Genomic DNA, 18782 nt, shown 5'->3' with positions numbered 1-18782 from the left:
GCAGATAGTAATTGCGATGTGGACGTTCTTGAAATCGTAGAAATATTCACAAGAATCAGATGCGCAAAGGTTGGTTGTGTAGTACGCTGGTAAACTAAGGACGAGGTTCCCAGGTAGTCTGCGCCAAGCGCTATAGCAAGGTAAACAACGCTGGGCGGGCGGGCAACGGATGGTGCTAGGGTTGCGCGTCAGCCGGCGATCCTCCACCAGGCCTGCTCGCGTGCCCCGAATACTTGTCAAGGGAAAGCAACACTGCAAATGCCGCGTCAGTCTGCGTAAAACGGGATGAAATCAGACTCAATCAGAATTTGATCATAGAACTAACATGAAACTTGGCTGGCTTTTTTACACGGAAAAAAAACCCTTCTTCCAGAATACCATGACAGCTTTCCTTCCCATGAACGCCCAATGCTACAGTACAGAAGGCATGCTGTAAACCAGCAGGCGCATATTCTAGTCCATCTCCACGTCGCCAGACTCATCGATCCCCTCGAACATCTCACCCTCACCGCTCTCCTCCTCGACCTTGATGCCATTGACTAGGCCATGAGAATGGCCATTAGCCATTCTGTGAGGACCATCGCCGTTCTCAAGCTCGATCACACTCCCGTCTTCCAATTCCTTGTCGCGTGCCTGGAGCTTAGACTCCTCGGCCGCTTCAGCCTCCAGAGCCGTGTTGACTAGACGCTGGCAGTCTTCAACCCATGCATTGATCCTGCAACGGGAGACGAACTGGTCCAGCTTCTCATCTTGTACCCTGTTGTCGTGCGCAATCGGCTCAGCGAGATCGCTGCCGAAGCGGTGAACGAGTTCGGCGGCATTGCATGCTGCACCAAGGCACTCTGAGGGCGACAGAGCTCGGATGTGATTGCCGTCCTTGCTGGTGTCGAATAGGCCGCTCTTAGTCCCCAGGTAGAGGGTCCGGTAGGCTGCAGTCTCAACGAGCAGGTCTTCCACATCAGCTCCACTCCTCTTAGAAGACGATTTGTTGATGGCTGTCCAATCGCTTGTCAAGAATGCGCGCTTCCAGATAAGCTGAAGCAGCATCTCAAACCTCGCGGTAGACAAAGCAGGAGCCGCTGCGTTTAGCGCTGAAAGGGCCCAGAAATACTCTTCTCCGTTGATTGTGGTGTCTGGGTTGCTGGTTTGCACCTCGTCCATCAGAGTCAAGATGTCGATGAGCTCTTCCAATTCTAGCGTCTGGTGAGGTAGAAGCTTTGCAAGGCTTGCCTCAAGCAGACGGTGCAACATTGCAAGACTCTTCGATCTCTGGCCAAAGCGCTCCAAGGCAAGTTCGATCTCGGCGCGCTGATCAAGAGCGTGAAGAACCTCGGGTAGAATGTGACGGTAAAGTTTCTCTTGGATGTCGACGACCTTCAATTCGCTCTCCAACATCTTTCCTGAGCGAGATGCCTCTGCGTTGCCATTCTGACCCTGGTCTTCTTCGGCTGCGAGCATCGAGAGCTTCGCAAGCGAAAGCTCGACTTTCTTGCTCCACAATCGGTCTTCTTGCTGAGTCGCGGCCTCTGTAAGAGCGTGTCCGGCGTGCTGGTAGTCGTCGCTACGAAGAATGTCATTGATCCAGCAAATCTTCGCACGCGCAGGATCAGCGCGCAAGTATCGATCAAGGAATTCGCCCCAGAAGGCTTGAGATTGTTGGAGCATATGGCCAGCTTGACTCGAAGAGAAGCCTTGGTTGAAAAACGCATCCGCCCATTCATCGCCAAAGCGATTAAAATAGCGGCCCACTCGAGCGTTCATCTCTTCGAGCTCTGTCTCGATGAAAGTCTTCTCCTCCGCCAATGCGGTGTGCGATGTTTCGAGCAGGTACTGTGACTCGGCGACGATGATCTCCGTAAGTGTGTTCATGTCGCGGTACTTCTCTGCTAGGACCATCGCTGCGTTTGTCTGGCCGATGCCGGAAAGCGAGCGGATTTGATCATGTCGCTCTTGTTCATAAGCCACGGTTAGCTGGTCTGCCTTCTCTTCGAATCGTTGCCCGCCACGGGAGCGGGTCCAGTTGATGCGTTCCTGATAGACCAGACAGATGAGATCTACGAAGCGAGGGTTCTCGGTAGCGATCCGTTTGGCAAATGCAGCGGAAGTTTCTGTTTCAGCGGTTTCATAAACCTCTTCTGCCGAAACTCGAGCCAAAGCTGTCATCTTGAGGATCTCCTTTAGCATCGAGTCCGAGGAGGTCCAAAATTCGTCTACGTCTTCATAATCTTTAGCATTGATGAGAACACCCTCGGCAAACTTGATTGGGTGAATGTTGTAGAGCTGAGCGTTGTCGGTGCGGAATTGATAGACAGTCTCAAGGATGCCGAGCCAAACGTCGTCGGCTTCCGAGAGCAGCCTTAGGAGGTCTTCTTGCGTGGTCTGTCTTTCGGCTTTGACTGAGGCGACGATGAGATGGGACCAGACCATGAATTTCTCAATGTATGAGATTCGGCTGACGAACATGGCGCGGACCCTGTCGTCTGGGCCAGCCTCGTCGGGCAAGTCCAAAGGAGCAAGATCCTGTACGAACTGGCTGATTTCATGTAGCAGTGTTGTCTTCTTCTTCCCCTTGCTTGTAGCCATCGCAAGGTGCTTCTCGAAATCCTGCCAGAGGTGCTGGGCTGCAGCAATCTTCTCTGCATCCCACAGCAGCCTCCACATAGTCACGCGCGAAAGTGGCGGGTAAGTCTGACGGAGATGTGTTGCCAGCGCGTTCAACGCTTGAGCTCGCCTGGACAAATTCGCTTCGATAGAGGTGGGCAGCGTGGGAATGAAAGGAGTTTCTGACCTGAGAATCTCACCACTGATGGCCAGAGCCGCTGTCTCAATCTCCTCCATAGAATCAGGCTTTGGGTCGTGGCGGGCGAGGTCCAATATGTTGTCCTGTAGCATGCCGTAGAAAACGGCCTGTTCGATCTTGCTCTTAACAGAAATCTGAGACCGCTCCATGGACTGGCCAGCATCGTGCGCAGAGAATTTGACGAGTCCGGCACCCTGAACAAAAGCCACACATGCCGCTTGTCCGGACTTTGCATCCTCTGCTACCGCACCTAGGAATGCAAGATCTTTGTTTTTGCGCAAGTACACCACATCCTCGAAGGTCTCCGGTTGGATGTAAGAGGCATCGTGCAGTTGTGCTTCAGGATCTGAAGCCGATTGTGCCGTTGCCGCGAGGATGATAGCGTCATCAAAAACGACATACGCAGTGTGTTCGGGCTTTGGTAATAGAAGTTTCGGTACCGAGGATGTTGTGCTTGATCCTTGACGAGTGGTGATCGCAATGACTTGTCTTACTTCGGGTCTGCTGCCAACCAGACTTGTCTCGACGAGGAAGTATTGCTGGAGGTCCACCGGGCCCGTCCGGACTAGGACAAGAAGGTCAATAGGCTTGTCCGTACCAACAGTCCAGACCTCTTGATCCTGAGATGCTTGGGCTGACTCGACGATGGCAAAGTCCATCAGGGCGATTGGCTCGGTGTAGCCATGCGTCTCTGGCGACTGCGTTGCTTTGAGCTCGCGGAAAAACTCTTCCCTGAAATCGATGTTGCCTCTGTGCTCTGCTCTGCCGCTCCAATCGAGATTCCAGATCTTGCAGACTCCGTTCTCGGTAGCCGCGATGACCTGCATCTGACCCCTCGGGCCCAATGATCTGGTATGGACCGCTGCCACATCGAGTTTCCAGGCTCCTGCACCTAACAATCCCTTGAACGTGGCCGACCAACTTGACTTTTCCTGAGTGCTTTCGCGCAGAAATTGAGCATCTATCCGGGGCTTTCCTTGAATGTCCCGAAGAGTCAACTGAGCTATTCTTCCAGAGCTGAATGTGATGATGAATCCCGCCGAATCCGCGGAAGTGATGTTCGATACGTTTTCGCCAGAAAAGATGTGACCAAGTGTGCCCTCAACGCCTGGCCTACGTTCCTGGAAGAGGCCCATTGACGCAGCCCGCTCTATAGACTCGTGGAAGACCACTTGACCAGTGGTGGCCGAAATGAGCAGTAGGCCAATGTCTGTAGTCATGCCACTGGTCACCAACGCGCCGAAAGGCACCGGCTCCGATTCCTTTGCCGGAAACGGCAGGTCGAAGATCCTGGGATTCGTGACAGGCGCATGGCTTCCATACTCCCACACATATGCGGTCTCCCTCGTGACTGCCAAAGCTTGTCCAGTATGTGTTGAGAGACTACCGCGAAACTCCACTCCAGCTCTTTTCAATGCGCGCGGCGTCGAGGGCAAGCTCTTCACGGAGTAATTGATGTTTTGCGTAAGGAGCTGTGCTCCATCGCCTCGCGTAGCCCTTTTGACAGTGTTCTTCTTCCCGCCTCTGACCACCAAATCTGTGTCAACTAGAGGCGTCGCGTCCCTGAATGCTCCGCTCAGCTTCCTCGCGCTTTTGACCGGTCCGCCATGCGCGTGACCATTTATCGCAATCGTCTCGCCCGGCGTAGCATCCTCGCTATCCCCACGAGATACGAACGCGTCCTGTGAGATCTTGCTGCGCTTCCTCCTGGGCGCGGTCCTGGCACCGTCCGAGTCGTTTCGTTGGCGACGGCGCGGGTTCCGAACTGAAGCACCGCGAAGGGTGCGTTGTGTATCGGAGCTTGCAGGCTCCGGCGCGGGCGAGGCAGACATTCTCGCTCACTCGCGGATGGTCGCCGATAGCGCGAGCGAGCTCAAGAGTAATGCGCGTGTCGTAAGGTTTCCGAGTGATGGGTTGGTCACTTTATGTTTTTCAGCGCATGCATCAACAAAACGCCAGCCAGGGTGTGGAGAAGCAGGTGCTGCTTGCGTCGGTTGCACCTTCTTAACGCCGCAGGCTGCCAAGCGAACGTCCAGTGAAGCTGCGCGACACCCGACCACGCATTCACTTGCGCGCAACAAATATCTTGACTTGACATACGCGACGTACCAATCGACATCTGCTATCGTCGCGGAAGGCGGGCTGCGACTCAACTGGGGTTCTCCTAACAAATCTCGTGCCACAGGCCGCCTCAGCGTTAAGGACACTGCCTGTCTTCCAGCAAGATGTCCGACCCTCCACCTGCAAAGAAGCCGAGCGGTCTCTCACTGTACGGAGACCTGCTTGCGCCTAAGGAGGGCAGTGTAATCAGTGCAGGTCCCGTCAGATATGATATGAAACCTAAGGAACCTGAGCCCGAGACTCAGAAGAAGAAGAACGGTAGAGTCGCATAACATCTCGCTTCGTTATTGGCAGTACAGCTCACGTGGCTCTTAAGCTGCTTTCCAGCTCGCACCCTCCATTAAGCGTCCAACGCAAAAGAAGGCCAAATCAAAGCCTGTAGCTTCAAACCTGGGGCCTAGATCGTCATCTTCCACAGGACCTGCCGGTGCTAGCTCCAGTTCACCCGACAAGCAATCGTTAAACAGCACGTCTCAGCAACCGCCTGTCAACCAAGTATTTTCTTACTCGGAATTCGTCGACAACGTGGACGAGGAAGAAGACGAGGAGCTATATGCCGACAATCGACCGAAATGGCAGGGCCGTGGCGGCAGGAAGCACCGGAACAAGAAGGCGCGAAAAGAACAGGAGCAGGATGTAGTCGATTGGGATGCGATATACGATCCTGCGAAACCTACAAATATAGCACGGTATCAAGGATCAACGGAGCAAGATGCTGAGAGGGCTGAATGGACGGACTTCGTGCACTATCACAGACATCTTGCCGGCAAGAATGCTAAGGCGGAGAAAGTCGCAGAGAAATCGAAGCCAAGAAACCGTATGTCCTTGCGATTCCGTCAACTGGAATATGCTGACAAGTTGAAAGCTATGTTCGCCCCGCCCTCAGGTCTTTCTTTTGCGCCGCCTACTTTCGACGATGCGTCGCATCCCGCGGCAGATCCTATGGACATCGACGACGAGTACTATCCGCCACCTGCGCCAGTCGAGCAGCCAGGCCTCGGGAATCGCGCTTCGATGCCCTCATTTGCCCCAGCGACCGTACCGGACGATGCCACTGGGGAAGATGCCTGTATGAGAAGGACGCGTATGAGCGGTGCGCCGCCTCAGGCGCAACAACCTCCTTCCAGGCCAACGTCCGCTCAAGGACCGCCTGTCGCACCTTCACCATCAGCACCGCCGCCTCCTGCTGGGGCTACACCACCCATTGACATGGCTGCCAAGGTTGCTGAAGCACAAGCAAGACTCGCAGCCGCGAAAGCGAAGATCGAAGCTGCACGCATGCAAAATGGCAAAGCCACGGCTCCCTCATCAACCGCACCAACACAAGTGTCGCCTTCGCTCCCGCCTCCACCGCCTACTGAGCCCAGTAATACCACTTCCACGATCTCCAAGGCCCCTGTTCGCTATGAACTGGGCGAAGAACAGGTCGATGCCCTGCTTGACCGTGAAGAGAAATCCGCGCAGCCAGAACCACCGTCGCACTCGCAGTCTCCAGCACCGGATCAGCCCCGCTCCAAGATGCCGGGACAGAAAGGCTTTGGCGAGCGTATGATGGCAAAGATGGGCTGGGAGAAAGGCCAAGGTCTCGGTGCGAAGGGTGAGGGTATCACAACAGCCCTGGTCGCGCAAGCTTCGAAACGGAAAAAGCGTTCAGACCAGGATGGCGGCGGGTGGGCGGCTCCCCGAAATATGGGCAAGATCGTCGGTGGAAAGAAACGCAACGTCCAATCAACGGATGATGATGAAGGCCAGTTTGGCACGATTTCCAACGTGGTCAAGCTCCAGGGCATGCTTGACGACCTGGATGTCACGTATGAAATTGAAGAGAAGAACTTGTTGCAAGAGATCGGCGAGGAGTTCTCCAAGAACTACGGCGCGATCGAGCGACTATTCATCTGGCGGGATCAGAATGGCGGCAACAATGAGGTTTTCGTCAAGTTCACTAACCAGCTTTCAGCGCTCAAGGCTGTGAACGGCACGGACGCCATGACCTTCGCCGGCAACCCTGTGGTGGCAAGATTCTTCAACGCAGAGAAGTTCGAAGCTGGAGAATATGCTTGAACTACAGATTTTTGAAGCATGAGGCGCGCAAACATGCACTCTGCGTGCTGTTGAGTCGTGACTTTGACTTCACGCTCGGACTGTCTTGTTCTTTCGACGTGATACCCAGGAGAAGGCCTTGTATACCACATCAAATGAGTATCGAGATTCTCTCACAAACGAAATTGTCTCGTTCCAATCAAGTTTATAGAGTTGCTGCTTCCAACAATTAGTTGCAAGTCTTCATGTTTTCTATCTCCACGTTGTCGGGAAGACCCGCGGAGTGCGCGATCGGATCGGTGACGACATTCGCGTCGGCCATCACAGATCGCAGGCGGCTTTGCTCTACTATTGAACTCGAGGCTATGCACAACGATCCTTTTACACATAGATAACTCTTTGATTGTCGATTGCATCTGATCAATACATGTAGCGCTCATTCTCATCGCTAGCGGGAACAAATGTCTGCGCCTGGAGCGACGGGTCTCGCCATCACCAATCCTTTGGTGAAGTATCGCTCTTTGGTTCAAACGCGAGCCATTGCACGAGACCCCTCACAACATCGGCTTGCCATTCATTTACAGAAGCTTTACGACCGACTGAAAGACTATGAACCCGAAGTCGACTACAGTAGACGTCTGGATCAGATCACCCGCGCTGTGAGCGACCGCAGCAATACCTCATCCCAACCAAGGCCGGCATCATGGCGCTCATTACTCGCCGGCAAGGAAGAGAAAGACAGCCTGGCCCTTACGAGGAAACTGACTTCTCATGAAAATGCCATGCAACTGAAGTCGCCCAAAGGGCTTATGCTGCACGGCGAAGTCGGGACGGGAAAGTCTATGCTCATTGATTTGTTCGCGGATTGCTTGCCGAATCGGAAGAAGCGACGATGGCATTTCAACACTTTTATGCTGGAGACTTTCGCCAAATTAGAAACGCTTCGCCGGAGCCAGGAGGCAGGGAGAGGCGACGATGACTACTCTATGCTATGGCTCGCACGCGATCTTATCCAGACATCACCGATCATCTTCCTCGACGAGTTCCAATTGCCGGATCGAGCAGCAAGCAAAATCATGACCAACCTAATGACTTCTTTCTTCCATCTAGGCGGCGTTTTGATTGCCACTTCGAACCGCATGCCTGAGGAACTAGCTAAAGCTGCTGGTATCGAGTTTGCGCCGCCACCTTCTAGGCTAGAATCTCTTGGGTGGCAATTGGGGCTTAGACGTAAGTCTGGATCGATTGATCGGCTTTTTGCAGGGCAAACAGAGTTTGCTGGATTTCTGGACGTGCTGAAGGCGAGGTGTGAAGTTTGGGAGATGGAAGGTGCCAAGGATTACAGGCGGCTTGAGAGCGGCTCTATTGCGAAGGTGAAAGACGAGGACGTCTCTGGTGCATGGCAATTGGACGGCCACGACGATCTTCAGCACGGTCCTAAAATGGCTGGCTGGTTGGAAGCGGAGGAGGCGAAGGAAGAGCAGGGTTCTCCCACCGAGACGCCAGTCTTGACAACACCGATAAACTACATCATCAACTCGGATGACTCTCAATCGTCACTTCAGAACGTTCTGAGCGCGGCGACTGGACACGAAGCTTTGGAAAAGATTCCATGGGAGAGCGCGGTGCTGAGGGTGTATGGTCGACTGATACCTGTACCTCGAACATGGAACGGTATAGCCTGCTGGACATTCGAAGAGCTTTGCAAGACCCATCTTGGCCCAGCTGACTACATCTCATTGGCGTCGACATATCACACTTTGATCTTGACCGACGTGCCAGTCATGACATGGCTAATGAAAAACGAAGCCCGCCGTTTCATCACATTGCTGGACGCCCTATACGAGTGCCGCTGCAAGCTGATCATCACCGCAGCCGCTGGGCCCGACGACATCTTCTTCCCTGACAAACTCGGAGAAGAAGAAAATGACGCCGTACACTCTGAGACATTCTCCGAGGCCTACCAGGATGTGACTGCCCCTTTCCGACCAAACATTCTCTCCGAGAATCCAAACTACGCGGAACAAGATACTGAGCCGGACTACACACATGCTAGGCTCGCAGGTCTCTTGAACGCAGACGCCCTCGAGGACGACCCTCCAAACAAGCCTCGTCGAAATCCGTTCGGACGCTCCTTCGGCCGCACGGATGCAGAGATGGAGCGCAAGCCGATAGATCCCGACGAGCCTCGCTACAGGAAGCCCAACTTCGCGAATACCGGAGCCTTTACTGGTGAAGACGAGCGCTTTGCATACAAGCGCGCGCAGAGTAGGTTGTGGGAGATGTGCGGGGCGAAATGGTGGGCTAGAAACGAGCAGGACTGGCATCGTCCTTTGCCGAGCGAGGTGAGAGCTTGGGAGAAGTCGAGCGCTGAGCGAGCTCCGGTTCGTCCTGCCATGCCCTCTGCGTCAGATGATGTGAGGATCGGTGACGCTCAAGAGGATAACACGAGAGACGAAAGGAGCTTCAAGCATGTTAGTGCGAGCCCTTTCAGGTCTTCGGAAGAGCCGCCACCGAAAATTAGCTGGACGCATATCTGGGGCGCCATGAAATGGGGCAAAAAGGCTGGAGCATGGGGCCAAGGTCCGGACGGCCTGAAAGATCGCGGCAACGAGAAGCGGTGAAATTGATGCTTGGTTGTCTAGATTTAAATGTATGCATTCTTCGAGGCGTGGATTTGGCAAAACGCCTGACGCCTGGACGCGCCAGCAAGACATTCTACCAGGAAATGTTGCCTGCTTTGCTACATGTTCCCGGACCAAGAGCCGCCTTCATCCCGCTCATCTATTTTCCCGTCAAAACTCAAGCAAGCTTTGTTGAAAGCATCGTATGAGAGTGGTCATCCTTTCGAATCGAGAAATCGAGAAGTTGCAATAATATGGCATAGTTGCTTGGCCCGGGAGGACATCGTAACCCCAACCCTAACCCTAATAACCCGATCATTGTCAGGAACGCTCAACGAGAGGACTCTGAGTAGCGATTAGAGGTGGAGGTCATTGAAGGTTAAGATTGTCAATGCCAGTATTCGGACGCTGTGCATTATTGACAGAGCTCGTAGCGATTGTCACAATCATTTCGCAGGATAGACCCTCAATCTATCCTACTAGGTGGTGAGGGGAGGCGGCTTTGTAGGTCAAGACAATCAGGATTCATATCTGATGGAAATACGCATTCTGGTGTACGTTGAAATCAAAAACGCAAAGCGATATACATTTACACACTATGCTCGTGTCCAAAGCGTCGTCCCATAATGCAATTTATCTCGAGGGTTAGTCTAATAGCGTGATTTTGACGGTGGGGGTGAACTGCGTGTTCGTGATGCTTCATCAAAACTTGACTTATTCAACCTCACACCTAGCAAACTATGCACAAATTGTTCATTAACTTCTGTGTAATAGCATCGGTGTCATCTTCCTGCCTTGTAGGATTGTATTCGGGCAGGCACTCGCAGCATCGGCCCCGCAAAGCCGGCTGCCGCTGGCAGTTGCATCATTTGGTCAATATACTCGGAGCTCTATCACGCACCATGCACAACCGTTGAGATATATCCAAGGACACACCCTGGCATTCTCCGAAGTCCTTCGGGCGAGACATGATATCAAGGTCTTCCCCCAGCAAACCCAGGTAGCTGTCTCACCTCCCTCTCCTGCTCACCTGTCTCCCTCCAACCTTCATTCACCCCTCCTCACCTCTACGGTCCTCCATCAACAATCACGCCCTCCCACCACGGGCACACCACATCTCAGCCAGTGACCTACTCACCACCGCAACAATGCACATCATCCTCACCCTTCTCCTCCTAACCCTCCCCCTCCTAACAACAACCGCGCTCCTCCTCCGCGCTCGCTGGATCCTCTCCCCCTCCCGCACGAAGCCCATCCGGCACGGCCGCCGCAACCCCAAGGAGCCCACGCACCTGCTCATCGTGCTCGGCAGCGGCGGCCACACGGCCGAGATGCTCAGCATGCTGACGCGCGCCGTCAACGAGCCCTCCGAGCGCGCCCGTCTCAACCTCCGCGACTACAGCCACCGCACCTGGGTCGTGTCCGAGGGCGACAGCATCAGCGCGCAGCGCGCGAAGGAGTTCGAGGACGCGGCGTCCGGGTTTGGGCAGGACAGCATTATGGCGGGCAAGGTCAAGAGGGCGACGGATATGGGGCCGGGGAGCTATGAGGTGGTTACTGTGCCGAGGGCGAGGAAGATCCACCAGAGTGTTTACTCGGCGCCGGTGTCGTGTGCGCAGACTTTCTGGGCTTGCTGGAGCTTGTTGGTCAAGCAGTTGGAGCAGGGGAGGGATTATCCGGATTTGATTCTGGTCAATGGCCCTGCGACGGCTACTGTGTTGGTTTTCGCGTCTATTGCACTGAGGTTCTTCAACGTCAAGGGTTGCGTTACGAGGGGGAAGATGAGGACGATCTATGTGGAGTCTTGGGCAAGGGTGAAGAAGATGAGCTTGAGCGGGACGATGCTGAGCAGGGTTGTGGACAGGTGTTTGGTGCAGTGGCCGCAACTGGATGCTAAGAGGAATGGCACCGGTAAGGCGAAGTATGTTGGAATGCTGGTGTGAAGTGCATTGCTGGACACGTGACAAGCATTCAGCACGCCGATGCTCTGTGCCGACAAAATCAAGGAAGCCTTGTGACTGTGTCATTCTGAGGTGGAAATGGACGACCATGCTCGGTTGGCGAGTAAATGGCACGGAAAACATCACGAATGTATGAGACAATTCACAAAACTTGAGAGCACCCGGCCAAGCTCAATTTCTCAGATCAACATACTTTCCAAACCGCTACCTCGCCTCCCCATCCATGCGTCTAGATCTCTCCCTAAACTCCCCCGCAATCTCCTCATACCTACACCACTCAACCTCCTCCCCAAACCCCCTCAACCACTCCAAAAACCTCCCCACCATGCCCACCACATGCGCCATCCCGCTCGTATCCGGATGCAGCACGAGCCCAAACACCAGCCCCTCCTCGCCCTCCCTCGCCTCCTCCCTCAAAAACTCGAATCGGTCCCGCCATATCTGCTCCACGACTCGCACGTCCACGTACCCGGCCGAGTTGGGCGTGTGCGGGAAGAACTGCAGCGGCGTCATGTCCTCCGCGTACCAGTTGAGCGGAATCTCCACGAGGTCGGAAGCTGGCAGGGAGGCGAAGTCGGGCGACGGGTGCATCCAGGAGGACGCTTTAGTGTGCGGCGAGAAGTCTATGGGCTGGATTGGCGCCGGGTTGAGAGGGAGGTAGTAAGGCTTGCTGTCGTGGTGGGAGAGCGAGGAGTCCCAGAGGAACTCGTGCTCTTGCAGGAGGGCGATGGTGCGCTCGCTGAGCTGGTATAGGGGCGCACGGTAGCCGCGGGGTTTCTTGCCGGTGAGGGATTCGATGAGGGCGATGCAGTGGGTGAGCACGTCGCGCTCTTGCTCGGCGGTTAGTTGGGAAGCGCTCTCGTGCGCGTAGCCATGGAGGGCGATTTCGGCGCCCGAGGCGACGATGGCACGCGTCTGCGAGGGGAAGGTCTCGAGAGAGTGGCCGGGGATGCACCAGGTGAGTTTGTCGGCGATTCCTAAGCGGGCGAAGAGCTTGAGCAGACGTGGTACGCCGACGTGCGCAGAGAAGTAGCCGGAGCTGTAGTCTGAGGTGCTGTTGTCTGGGTGCGCGCCAGTTCCTAGCCAGCCAGAAACGGCGTCGAAGTCAACGGAGATAGCAAGTTTGATCTTCTTCGCAGTCTGCGGCTTCGACAACGATTGAGGAATACTCGTCGCAGACGGCGCCTGAACAATCTCCATCCCACGACCACCGCCCTTCAACACCTCCTCCGGCCTCCAAACAACCCTCCCCTCCATTCCCCCATCAACACTCAAACACTCCCCAGACATATGCCCAGCGGCCTCATGGCTCGCCAAAAACGCCACCGCCTTCGCCACATCCATCGGCTGAGCAATCTTCCTCAGCGGCACTGTTCCCTGCGCCTCAAAGTAAAGCTCTTTCGGATCGTCCAGCCGGTCGCCAATGAGCTCCGTGTTGACCCAGCCAGGCGCAACAGCGTTAATACGCGCTTTACTATTGAGCCGCACGATCTCGTTCTTCACCGTCCGCACGAGGCCGTACTGCAGCCCTGCTTTGCCAGACGCGTACTCTGCGTGGCCTGCCTGCCCGAACTTGCCACATTCACTGCCCGTGACGACGATGGCAAGGTTCTCAAGCTCACGGCCCAGAGTTTCCTGCGCGGATCTGGCAGCGAGGAGGAAATGCTTGATCGTCAGGAAAGTGCCGCGGACGTTGACGCGGTAGACGTTTTCCCACGTCTCCAAGGGCAGCTCCCAGATGTTCGGGTGGCTTGCCTCGTTGGTGATGCCTGCGTTGGCGCAGAGGATGTTGACCGGGCCGAAGTGGGCTTGGGCTTGCTTGAGGCAGGAGGCGATCGAGGCTTCGTCTGAGATGTCGCCTTGGACGTGGAAGACGTTAGGTGGTGGGGTTGTGTCGAAGGGTTGGAGGTCGTGGGCGGTGACGTTGCAGCCGGCGGCTGTGATGAGTTAGTACAGGGTCCTGTGAGATGTTTGGAAATTGTGTCCGGTTGCTGGATACGTACCCAGGAGCTCGTTGACGATTGCTGAGCCGATGCCGCCGCGAGCGCCGGTGACGAGGGCGTGCTTGCCTTCGAGAGCGAGGAAAGACATTGGAAGGTTCGCTGGCTGTTCGGTCAGTCGACGGGACGTGGCAAACAGTCAATTTGTCCCAAGTATTCAATCAGCCAGTCTCGAGGGGTTATGGCGACATGTCGTATAGAAGATCGACGTGGATCGATTAGGCAGGCGGTCGTAGGTAGTGCGGGGTTCCAAGCATGGCGCTTATCTCGACATCACGGTATGGCGCCGCTCTTCCAAAACAAAAAAGGTAAAATCAGTATCCTTCTTCCGGACGGAATAGAGCATGGAAAGGGGATAGAGTATGTAGAGTCATTGATTACAATCTCGGCTACCTGATCGAATACGCCGCCTTTTCCACGAGAATAAAAGGAGCAAAACAAGAAAAGGAAAGGTGACATAGACAAGTGGTATACGCAAGAGTCCCCAAAACCCCAAAACAAAAAAGAAAAGATGGACGTTAGCGATCTGACTTCCCTTTTCACTTCCCAGCGCCCATTGGGTCAACTTCCGCCAGAACAATATGCGACGATTTTTGCTGCTGATGGCTTTTTTCCTGACAGTTCTTGTCATGGTTCGCGCTTGTGGACGAGTGGCGTTTCCGAAGTGCTATTCTTCCTCCGAATCCAGACCTCTCGTGTGAGGCCTTCGCAAATACTGCTTCCTTTTGTGGTGGCCGTGATTCGTAGATCCAGAGTCGCGGTGGCGTTGGACCACCTGCGCTTGAAGTATATGCATGTCGGTGTGTGCTGCAGAAAAAGAATGATGTTTGGTGTCGGAGCTGGATGTCCCCCAAATCTGACGTCGGGCCCAAAAACTGGAACAATATCCAAGGGGCAACTAGAAATTCTGAGCAATGCCAGAGTTGCCCTGCTGGTAGGTGCCACCCTGCTGGATGCGCGTGTTTCTCCTAGCGCTCACGTCACGGACTATGGGCATGTCGGCTGCGGCTCCGCTGCCACCGTAGGACCCATCGCCGTAAGGACCCGCTTGACCATAGCCATAATCGTAGGCCTGGCCGATGCCGCCGCGGTTCATGTGGTCGTCGGGCGCGGAGCCTTCTGAGTGTGCTCCGTTGGAGTAGCGGGAAGAGGCGTTCGATGGTCCGCGGCGCATGGTACCAGCTGCTGCGGCAGTACCGGCGGCAGGCGCTGCGCCTAGCGCGCCCAGCTCGTCGCTCGACATAGTGTCGCGCATGTTGGGAGCATCGGGATTCGTAGCGCTGGGGGAGGAGCCGGTGAAAGGGTTGCTGCCTGTATCGGAGAGCTGGCCCTGAGTGTGACCGTTGGAAAGGGTGGTAGATGCCTTGCGGTTCGATGCAGTTGCAGCTCCCCAGCCGCGGTAGCCAGAGCTGTGGTCCTCGGTCATCTCGGGGCCGCCTGCCTCTGATCCAACAGCGGGGAGAGTCGGGTCGTTGTTTGGGTTGAAGCCGTAGTCCTCCACTTCCTTCCTTCGCTGTTCTTCGGCAGCCTTCTTCGCCTTGCGCTTCCTCCAGAAGAACAGGATGGCGATTATGATAAGGGCGATACCGACGACAGGCACAACAACAGCGATGGCGACCTTTGCACCGGTCCCGAGCCCGCCGCTACCACCTCCCTGAGTAGGACCACCATTTGCGCCATTGTCTGCGAGCGATGCGGCCGAGGATGAAGCTGCTGCGGCATCCGACGTGGAGCTTGATGGCTCGACGGAAGGCTGTGATGTGGGTGCGGAGTCGGCTGTCCTGGTGACTACAACGGTGACCGGCTCGGAGCTAGGAGCTCCATCGGTGGGTGTCTGGGTGACAATCGATGTGAAGAGCTCTGTTGTGGGATCCGCAGACGGGGCAGTGGTAGTTGAAACGGGGTTCGAGGTAGGATCGGGTGAGCTGGCGTCAGTCGTGGCGTCGGAGATGATCTCAGAAGATACCGACGAGAAGATGGAGGAGGTGATGTCGGAAGACGAAGGAGCGAGGGTGGTCTGAGCCGAGCTCGAGATGCTCGACGTCGTGACTGCGGCGGAGATGTCAGTGGCGGAGGCAGAGAAGGAGTCGGCCTGAGGCGGCATGATGGCACGCACCCGTGGAGTTGGACATGGCGACGGAGACGGCAGCCGCCTTAACAGTACTCAGGCGGCGAGGTGAGTTTGGGAGATTGTCGCGCCCGACGCGGGTGGGAGAATTCTAGATTGGGAGGCTGGAATGCAATGGGCGGAGCATATGCAGGGCGAGCGATCGCGAACCAAGGTGCGAGAGAGCGAGCGGCAGGGAGCGGGTAGAGGTACAGTACCGCGCGGGAGTGGTGGGCGTAGTGAATAGCGCGGGCGTGAAGATACGGCGGTGGTGGATGCGGCGCGGGTGGGAGTGGGTGAGGTGACGGACAATAGAGAGCGACAAAGGAAACGAGGCTGCCAGGCCAGGCGGATGGTGTGGCAGGACGGCGTGTCGGTTTGGCAGCGGCCAGCGTCAGCCCGGCGAGAGCGTGAGGAGAAGCGAGCGGCGGCAGGCGAGCGCAGCGGGCGCGGGCGGGCGTTGTGAGGACGCGGCAAGAACGGCGCGCGATGAAACGCTGCGCCCGCCAAGCCAGCGCTTGTCCGCTACGGGCAGCCTGCCATTCCTCGATTGATCGCTGCGCCGAGCGAGCGCATCGCCGTGTGATTATTGTTAGGCGCGGACCACCGCCAGGCCCCCGTTTCTGCGACACGCCGCGCGACCGACAGGCACAACAAACCGGTTCCCGCGAAACACCGCCGTCTGCCAACTGTTTGCTCCCACAGAGCGTGCAGCAGCAGCGGTACACGCAAACAATTCCATCATCACGCGCAACTCCTCCCCCATACCAAGCAGCACGCCGGTCCAGACCACTCTCCACCTGCCCGGCCCTACTGCTCTTGGTGTGCTAATCTCGGCAGCGCTACGGCGCCCCGGAAGAACTCTGACAGCCCGCCAGCCAGCCTGAACTCAGCCAGGCGAGCTGTGATGGGACCACTTTTTAGATAGCGATCTTCGCCTTTCTCGCCCAGAATCGGCATTTTGCTCGTGAGGCTCAGACCACGTGAGTGATGCAACCACGACAACCGCCCACGGTTTCACTGTAGGCCTATTTTGTATGTGCTTAGTATCTTCGTAATTATTACTGTGATTTTTTTGACATGGAGGGAACCCTTCTGACCTGCAGTGTCTGACTATCGCTGATGGAAGAAGCAACGTGACTTTGGCTAGCTCCTCAAATACGAGGCTGTCGGCCGCTGACGGGACGAGGCGCAGTGCTCGGCCTGGCCTTGGTCCGTTGGCCGCTGCGATCTCGTGATCTGGTCTTACCTGTAGCATCGCATCATTGCGCCATATGCTAGATCCGTGTGCTTGGTATCATCATAAGCTTATGAAGAGTAGGCGGTGAATGAAAATACGGATGAGCTACTGGTGATCGAGGAAACACGAGAAGCAAAGAGTGAAGAGCAATACTTTTCGCATACGCAGAATCAATTCATCAAACTATGTAAGCACGCGAAGCCACGTCTACTGCGGTCTTCATGTACACAGCCGTGATCGGTGTGCTGAATGTCCACCGACTGAAGAGCACTGATCCTAGGTATGTGCTGTTCTCTTTTTTTTGTAAAGTAATCCTGTATCCCAATCCATCGTGAATGTCGTGCACAGCACCCAGTGCGTGCTAATTGTCAGATGGATGTTGCGCTGCCCTTTGGACCGGCGTCAACACCTTCCTCATGCCTGTCGAGCGATCTAGTTCATAGACCACTCGTAGCCGTAGGCGCGGCCATCGGCAGGCTTGCCGTCCTTCATGGTCACAGCGTTGAAGAACGTCTGCGGCAGGTCGAGGTCAGCCTCGGCGCAGCCAGTGCAGCGATCCCAGATGGTAGCCTCGTGGCTCTGACCGTCGGCACCCGTGATGGAGACGGTCTTGCCGCACAGAGGATTGGCGTTAGGGTTGCCGCCGGTGGTGTACTGGTCGAAAAGAGTCTGGCTGATGGCGACCATCTTCTCGCCCTCGTTGGAAGTGTGGCCGCAAGCACCCATGCCAGGTGTGAAGTAGGTCAGCTCGCCGGTGAAGGACTTGCCAGAGGCCGGGTTGGAGGAGCTGCCGGAAGAAGAGCCAGAATCGTATGAAGCCGGGGCAGGAGCAGAGCTGGAGCTGGGCGCGGGCGCGACATAGCTCGAGACAGGAGCGGCCGGAGCCTCAGTGGTGGCGGGAGCAGCAGGCGCGGCAACAGAGCTGGGCTGCTCAACAACAGCGGAGCTGGAGGGCGCGGGAGGTGCGCTGTATGCCTCCTGGGAAGACGGAGCCGGAGGGGCCTCGTAAGAAGAGGGTGCAGGGGCGGGCTCAGAAGTGGGAGCGGGAGCCTGAGTGCTGGGCTCAGGGCTGGGAGTCGGCTGGGCTTCAGTGGTGGACTGAATGTCCTGCTCCTGCTTTTGGTGCTTGTGGCCATGACCGTAGTGAGCAGGCTTCTCCTGCTTCTGGACATCGGCGGTGGGAGTCGGGTCAACCCAGACAGTGGTCGTGACAGCGACAGTCTCAATGGCAGTTTCGATCTCGGTGACCCAAACAAGATCGCGCTTCTCGTTGTTCATGGGGACGGCGCTGCTGAGCGCGAAGAGCGCGCCGGCGGCGAAAGTGATGATCTTGGCGTGCATGTTGACTGATTTGGTTGCAATGCTGTGGTATTGGTGCGACAGTGGCGACTGCTAATCGTCTTTTTCGTCTATGAAAATGAGGGTGGTAAGTCGGCTTGCGACTTGTTCGATACAATCGTGCGTAAAGAGCGACGGCAAATGATTGTCAGTGAAAGAGTGTGTAGGACGAAAAGAGTGACGAGCGATCCTCAAGACCTGCAGGCTGTTACCAGAGGGAAGGGAAGGTGAGGAATGTGCGCGGGCCCAACGGCCTCTTGTAGGTGGACGCCACGATTCAGGTCTTCCAGATACGCACTCACGCACCTGCGGAGGCGGACAACGGCTGCGCCGCCAGTGGTGCCAGCGATGTCTCAACCCGGGGATCCGCTGGCGGACCTTGCTTGAGGCTGTGGAAAGCTCAGGCGTGCCTTTTCGACTTGCTCCACCCCTGATTTTGCAGCCCGCTAGGCCCGTGAAGCCAATCAGTGCTGTCGGAGTCCCAGGAACAAGGTTGCCGAAGATCAAATCCTTGCAAGCCACATGCGAGGCGAGTCTGGTACAATACGAGT

At 56.0% G+C, this 18782-nt stretch overlaps 7 protein-coding genes across 7 annotated transcripts; 3 read left to right on the top strand and 4 right to left on the bottom strand.

Moving 5' to 3' along the window:
• Positions 1–453: 453 nt before the first annotated feature.
• WHR41_07019 (uncharacterized protein) lies at positions 454–4632 on the bottom strand (the record flags this gene model as incomplete). The annotated part of the gene is made up of 1 exon (XM_069375624.1): positions 454–4632. The coding sequence occupies one exon, from the start codon at positions 4630–4632 to the stop codon at positions 454–456; it is 4179 nt and encodes a 1392-aa protein (XP_069227657.1).
• A 196-nt stretch (positions 4633–4828) lies between these two features.
• Positions 4829–7146, top strand: WHR41_07018 (uncharacterized protein). Its single transcript, XM_069375623.1, has 3 exons — positions 4829–5179; positions 5238–5738; positions 5787–7146. The coding sequence occupies exons 1-3, from the start codon at positions 5026–5028 to the stop codon at positions 6980–6982; spliced, it is 1851 nt and encodes a 616-aa protein (XP_069227656.1). The 5' UTR covers positions 4829–5025; the 3' UTR covers positions 6983–7146.
• A 276-nt stretch (positions 7147–7422) lies between these two features.
• WHR41_07017 (uncharacterized protein) lies at positions 7423–9585 on the top strand (the record flags this gene model as incomplete). Its single annotated transcript, XM_069375622.1, has 1 exon — positions 7423–9585. The coding sequence occupies one exon, from the start codon at positions 7423–7425 to the stop codon at positions 9583–9585; it is 2163 nt and encodes a 720-aa protein (XP_069227665.1).
• A 1148-nt stretch (positions 9586–10733) lies between these two features.
• Positions 10734–11528, top strand: alg14 (UDP-N-acetylglucosamine transferase subunit ALG14; the record flags this gene model as incomplete). The annotated part of the gene is made up of 1 exon (XM_069375621.1): positions 10734–11528. The coding sequence occupies one exon, from the start codon at positions 10734–10736 to the stop codon at positions 11526–11528; it is 795 nt and encodes a 264-aa protein (XP_069227664.1).
• Positions 11529–11697: 169 nt separating this feature from the next.
• Positions 11698–13741, bottom strand: WHR41_07015 (uncharacterized protein). Its single transcript, XM_069375620.1, has 2 exons — positions 13550–13741; positions 11698–13483 (listed from the first exon to the last, which is right to left on the bottom strand). Exons 1-2 carry the CDS (start codon positions 13635–13637, stop codon positions 11751–11753), a joined length of 1821 nt encoding a protein of 606 aa, XP_069227663.1. The 5' UTR covers positions 13638–13741; the 3' UTR covers positions 11698–11750.
• A 161-nt stretch (positions 13742–13902) lies between these two features.
• Positions 13903–16092, bottom strand: WHR41_07014 (uncharacterized protein). Its single transcript, XM_069375619.1, has 2 exons — positions 15663–16092; positions 13903–15595 (listed from the first exon to the last, which is right to left on the bottom strand). Exons 1-2 carry the CDS (start codon positions 15676–15678, stop codon positions 14445–14447), a joined length of 1167 nt encoding a protein of 388 aa, XP_069227662.1. The 5' UTR covers positions 15679–16092; the 3' UTR covers positions 13903–14444.
• Positions 16093–17325: 1233 nt separating this feature from the next.
• On the bottom strand, positions 17326–18234 carry WHR41_07013 (uncharacterized protein; the record flags this gene model as incomplete). The annotated part of the gene is made up of 1 exon (XM_069375618.1): positions 17326–18234. One exon carries the CDS (start codon positions 18232–18234, stop codon positions 17326–17328), a length of 909 nt encoding a protein of 302 aa, XP_069227661.1.
• Between the last annotated feature and the right edge of the window lie 548 nt (positions 18235–18782).

This window comes from Cladosporium halotolerans, assembly GCF_011745625.1.
Source record: "Cladosporium halotolerans strain TM138-S3 chromosome Unknown Sca25, whole genome shotgun sequence".
Lineage (NCBI taxonomy): Eukaryota > Fungi > Ascomycota > Dothideomycetes > Cladosporiales > Cladosporiaceae > Cladosporium > Cladosporium halotolerans.
The sequence above is the reverse complement of the archived record's forward strand: the minus strand, read 5'-3'. Positions and strand labels throughout refer to the sequence as shown.

What these genes read in the sequence shown, in the direction of transcription:
- WHR41_07015 (XM_069375620.1), bottom strand. Translation starts at nt 13,637, where the DNA reads ATGTCTTTCCTCGCTCTCGAAGGCAAGCACGCCCTCGTCACCGGCGCT. An exon ending in AATCGTCAACGAGCTCCTGG is followed by an intron (nt 13,484 to 13,549) that starts GTACGTATCCAG and finishes AACTCATCACAG; the next exon opens with CCGCCGGCTGCAACGTCACC.
- WHR41_07018 (XM_069375623.1), top strand. Translation starts at nt 5,026, where the DNA reads ATGTCCGACCCTCCACCTGCAAAGAAGCCGAGCGGTCTCTCACTGTAC. An exon ending in GACTCAGAAGAAGAAGAACG is followed by an intron (nt 5,180 to 5,237) that starts GTAGAGTCGCAT and finishes GTGGCTCTTAAG; the next exon opens with CTGCTTTCCAGCTCGCACCC. An exon ending in GAAATCGAAGCCAAGAAACC is followed by an intron (nt 5,739 to 5,786) that starts GTATGTCCTTGC and finishes ACAAGTTGAAAG; the next exon opens with CTATGTTCGCCCCGCCCTCA.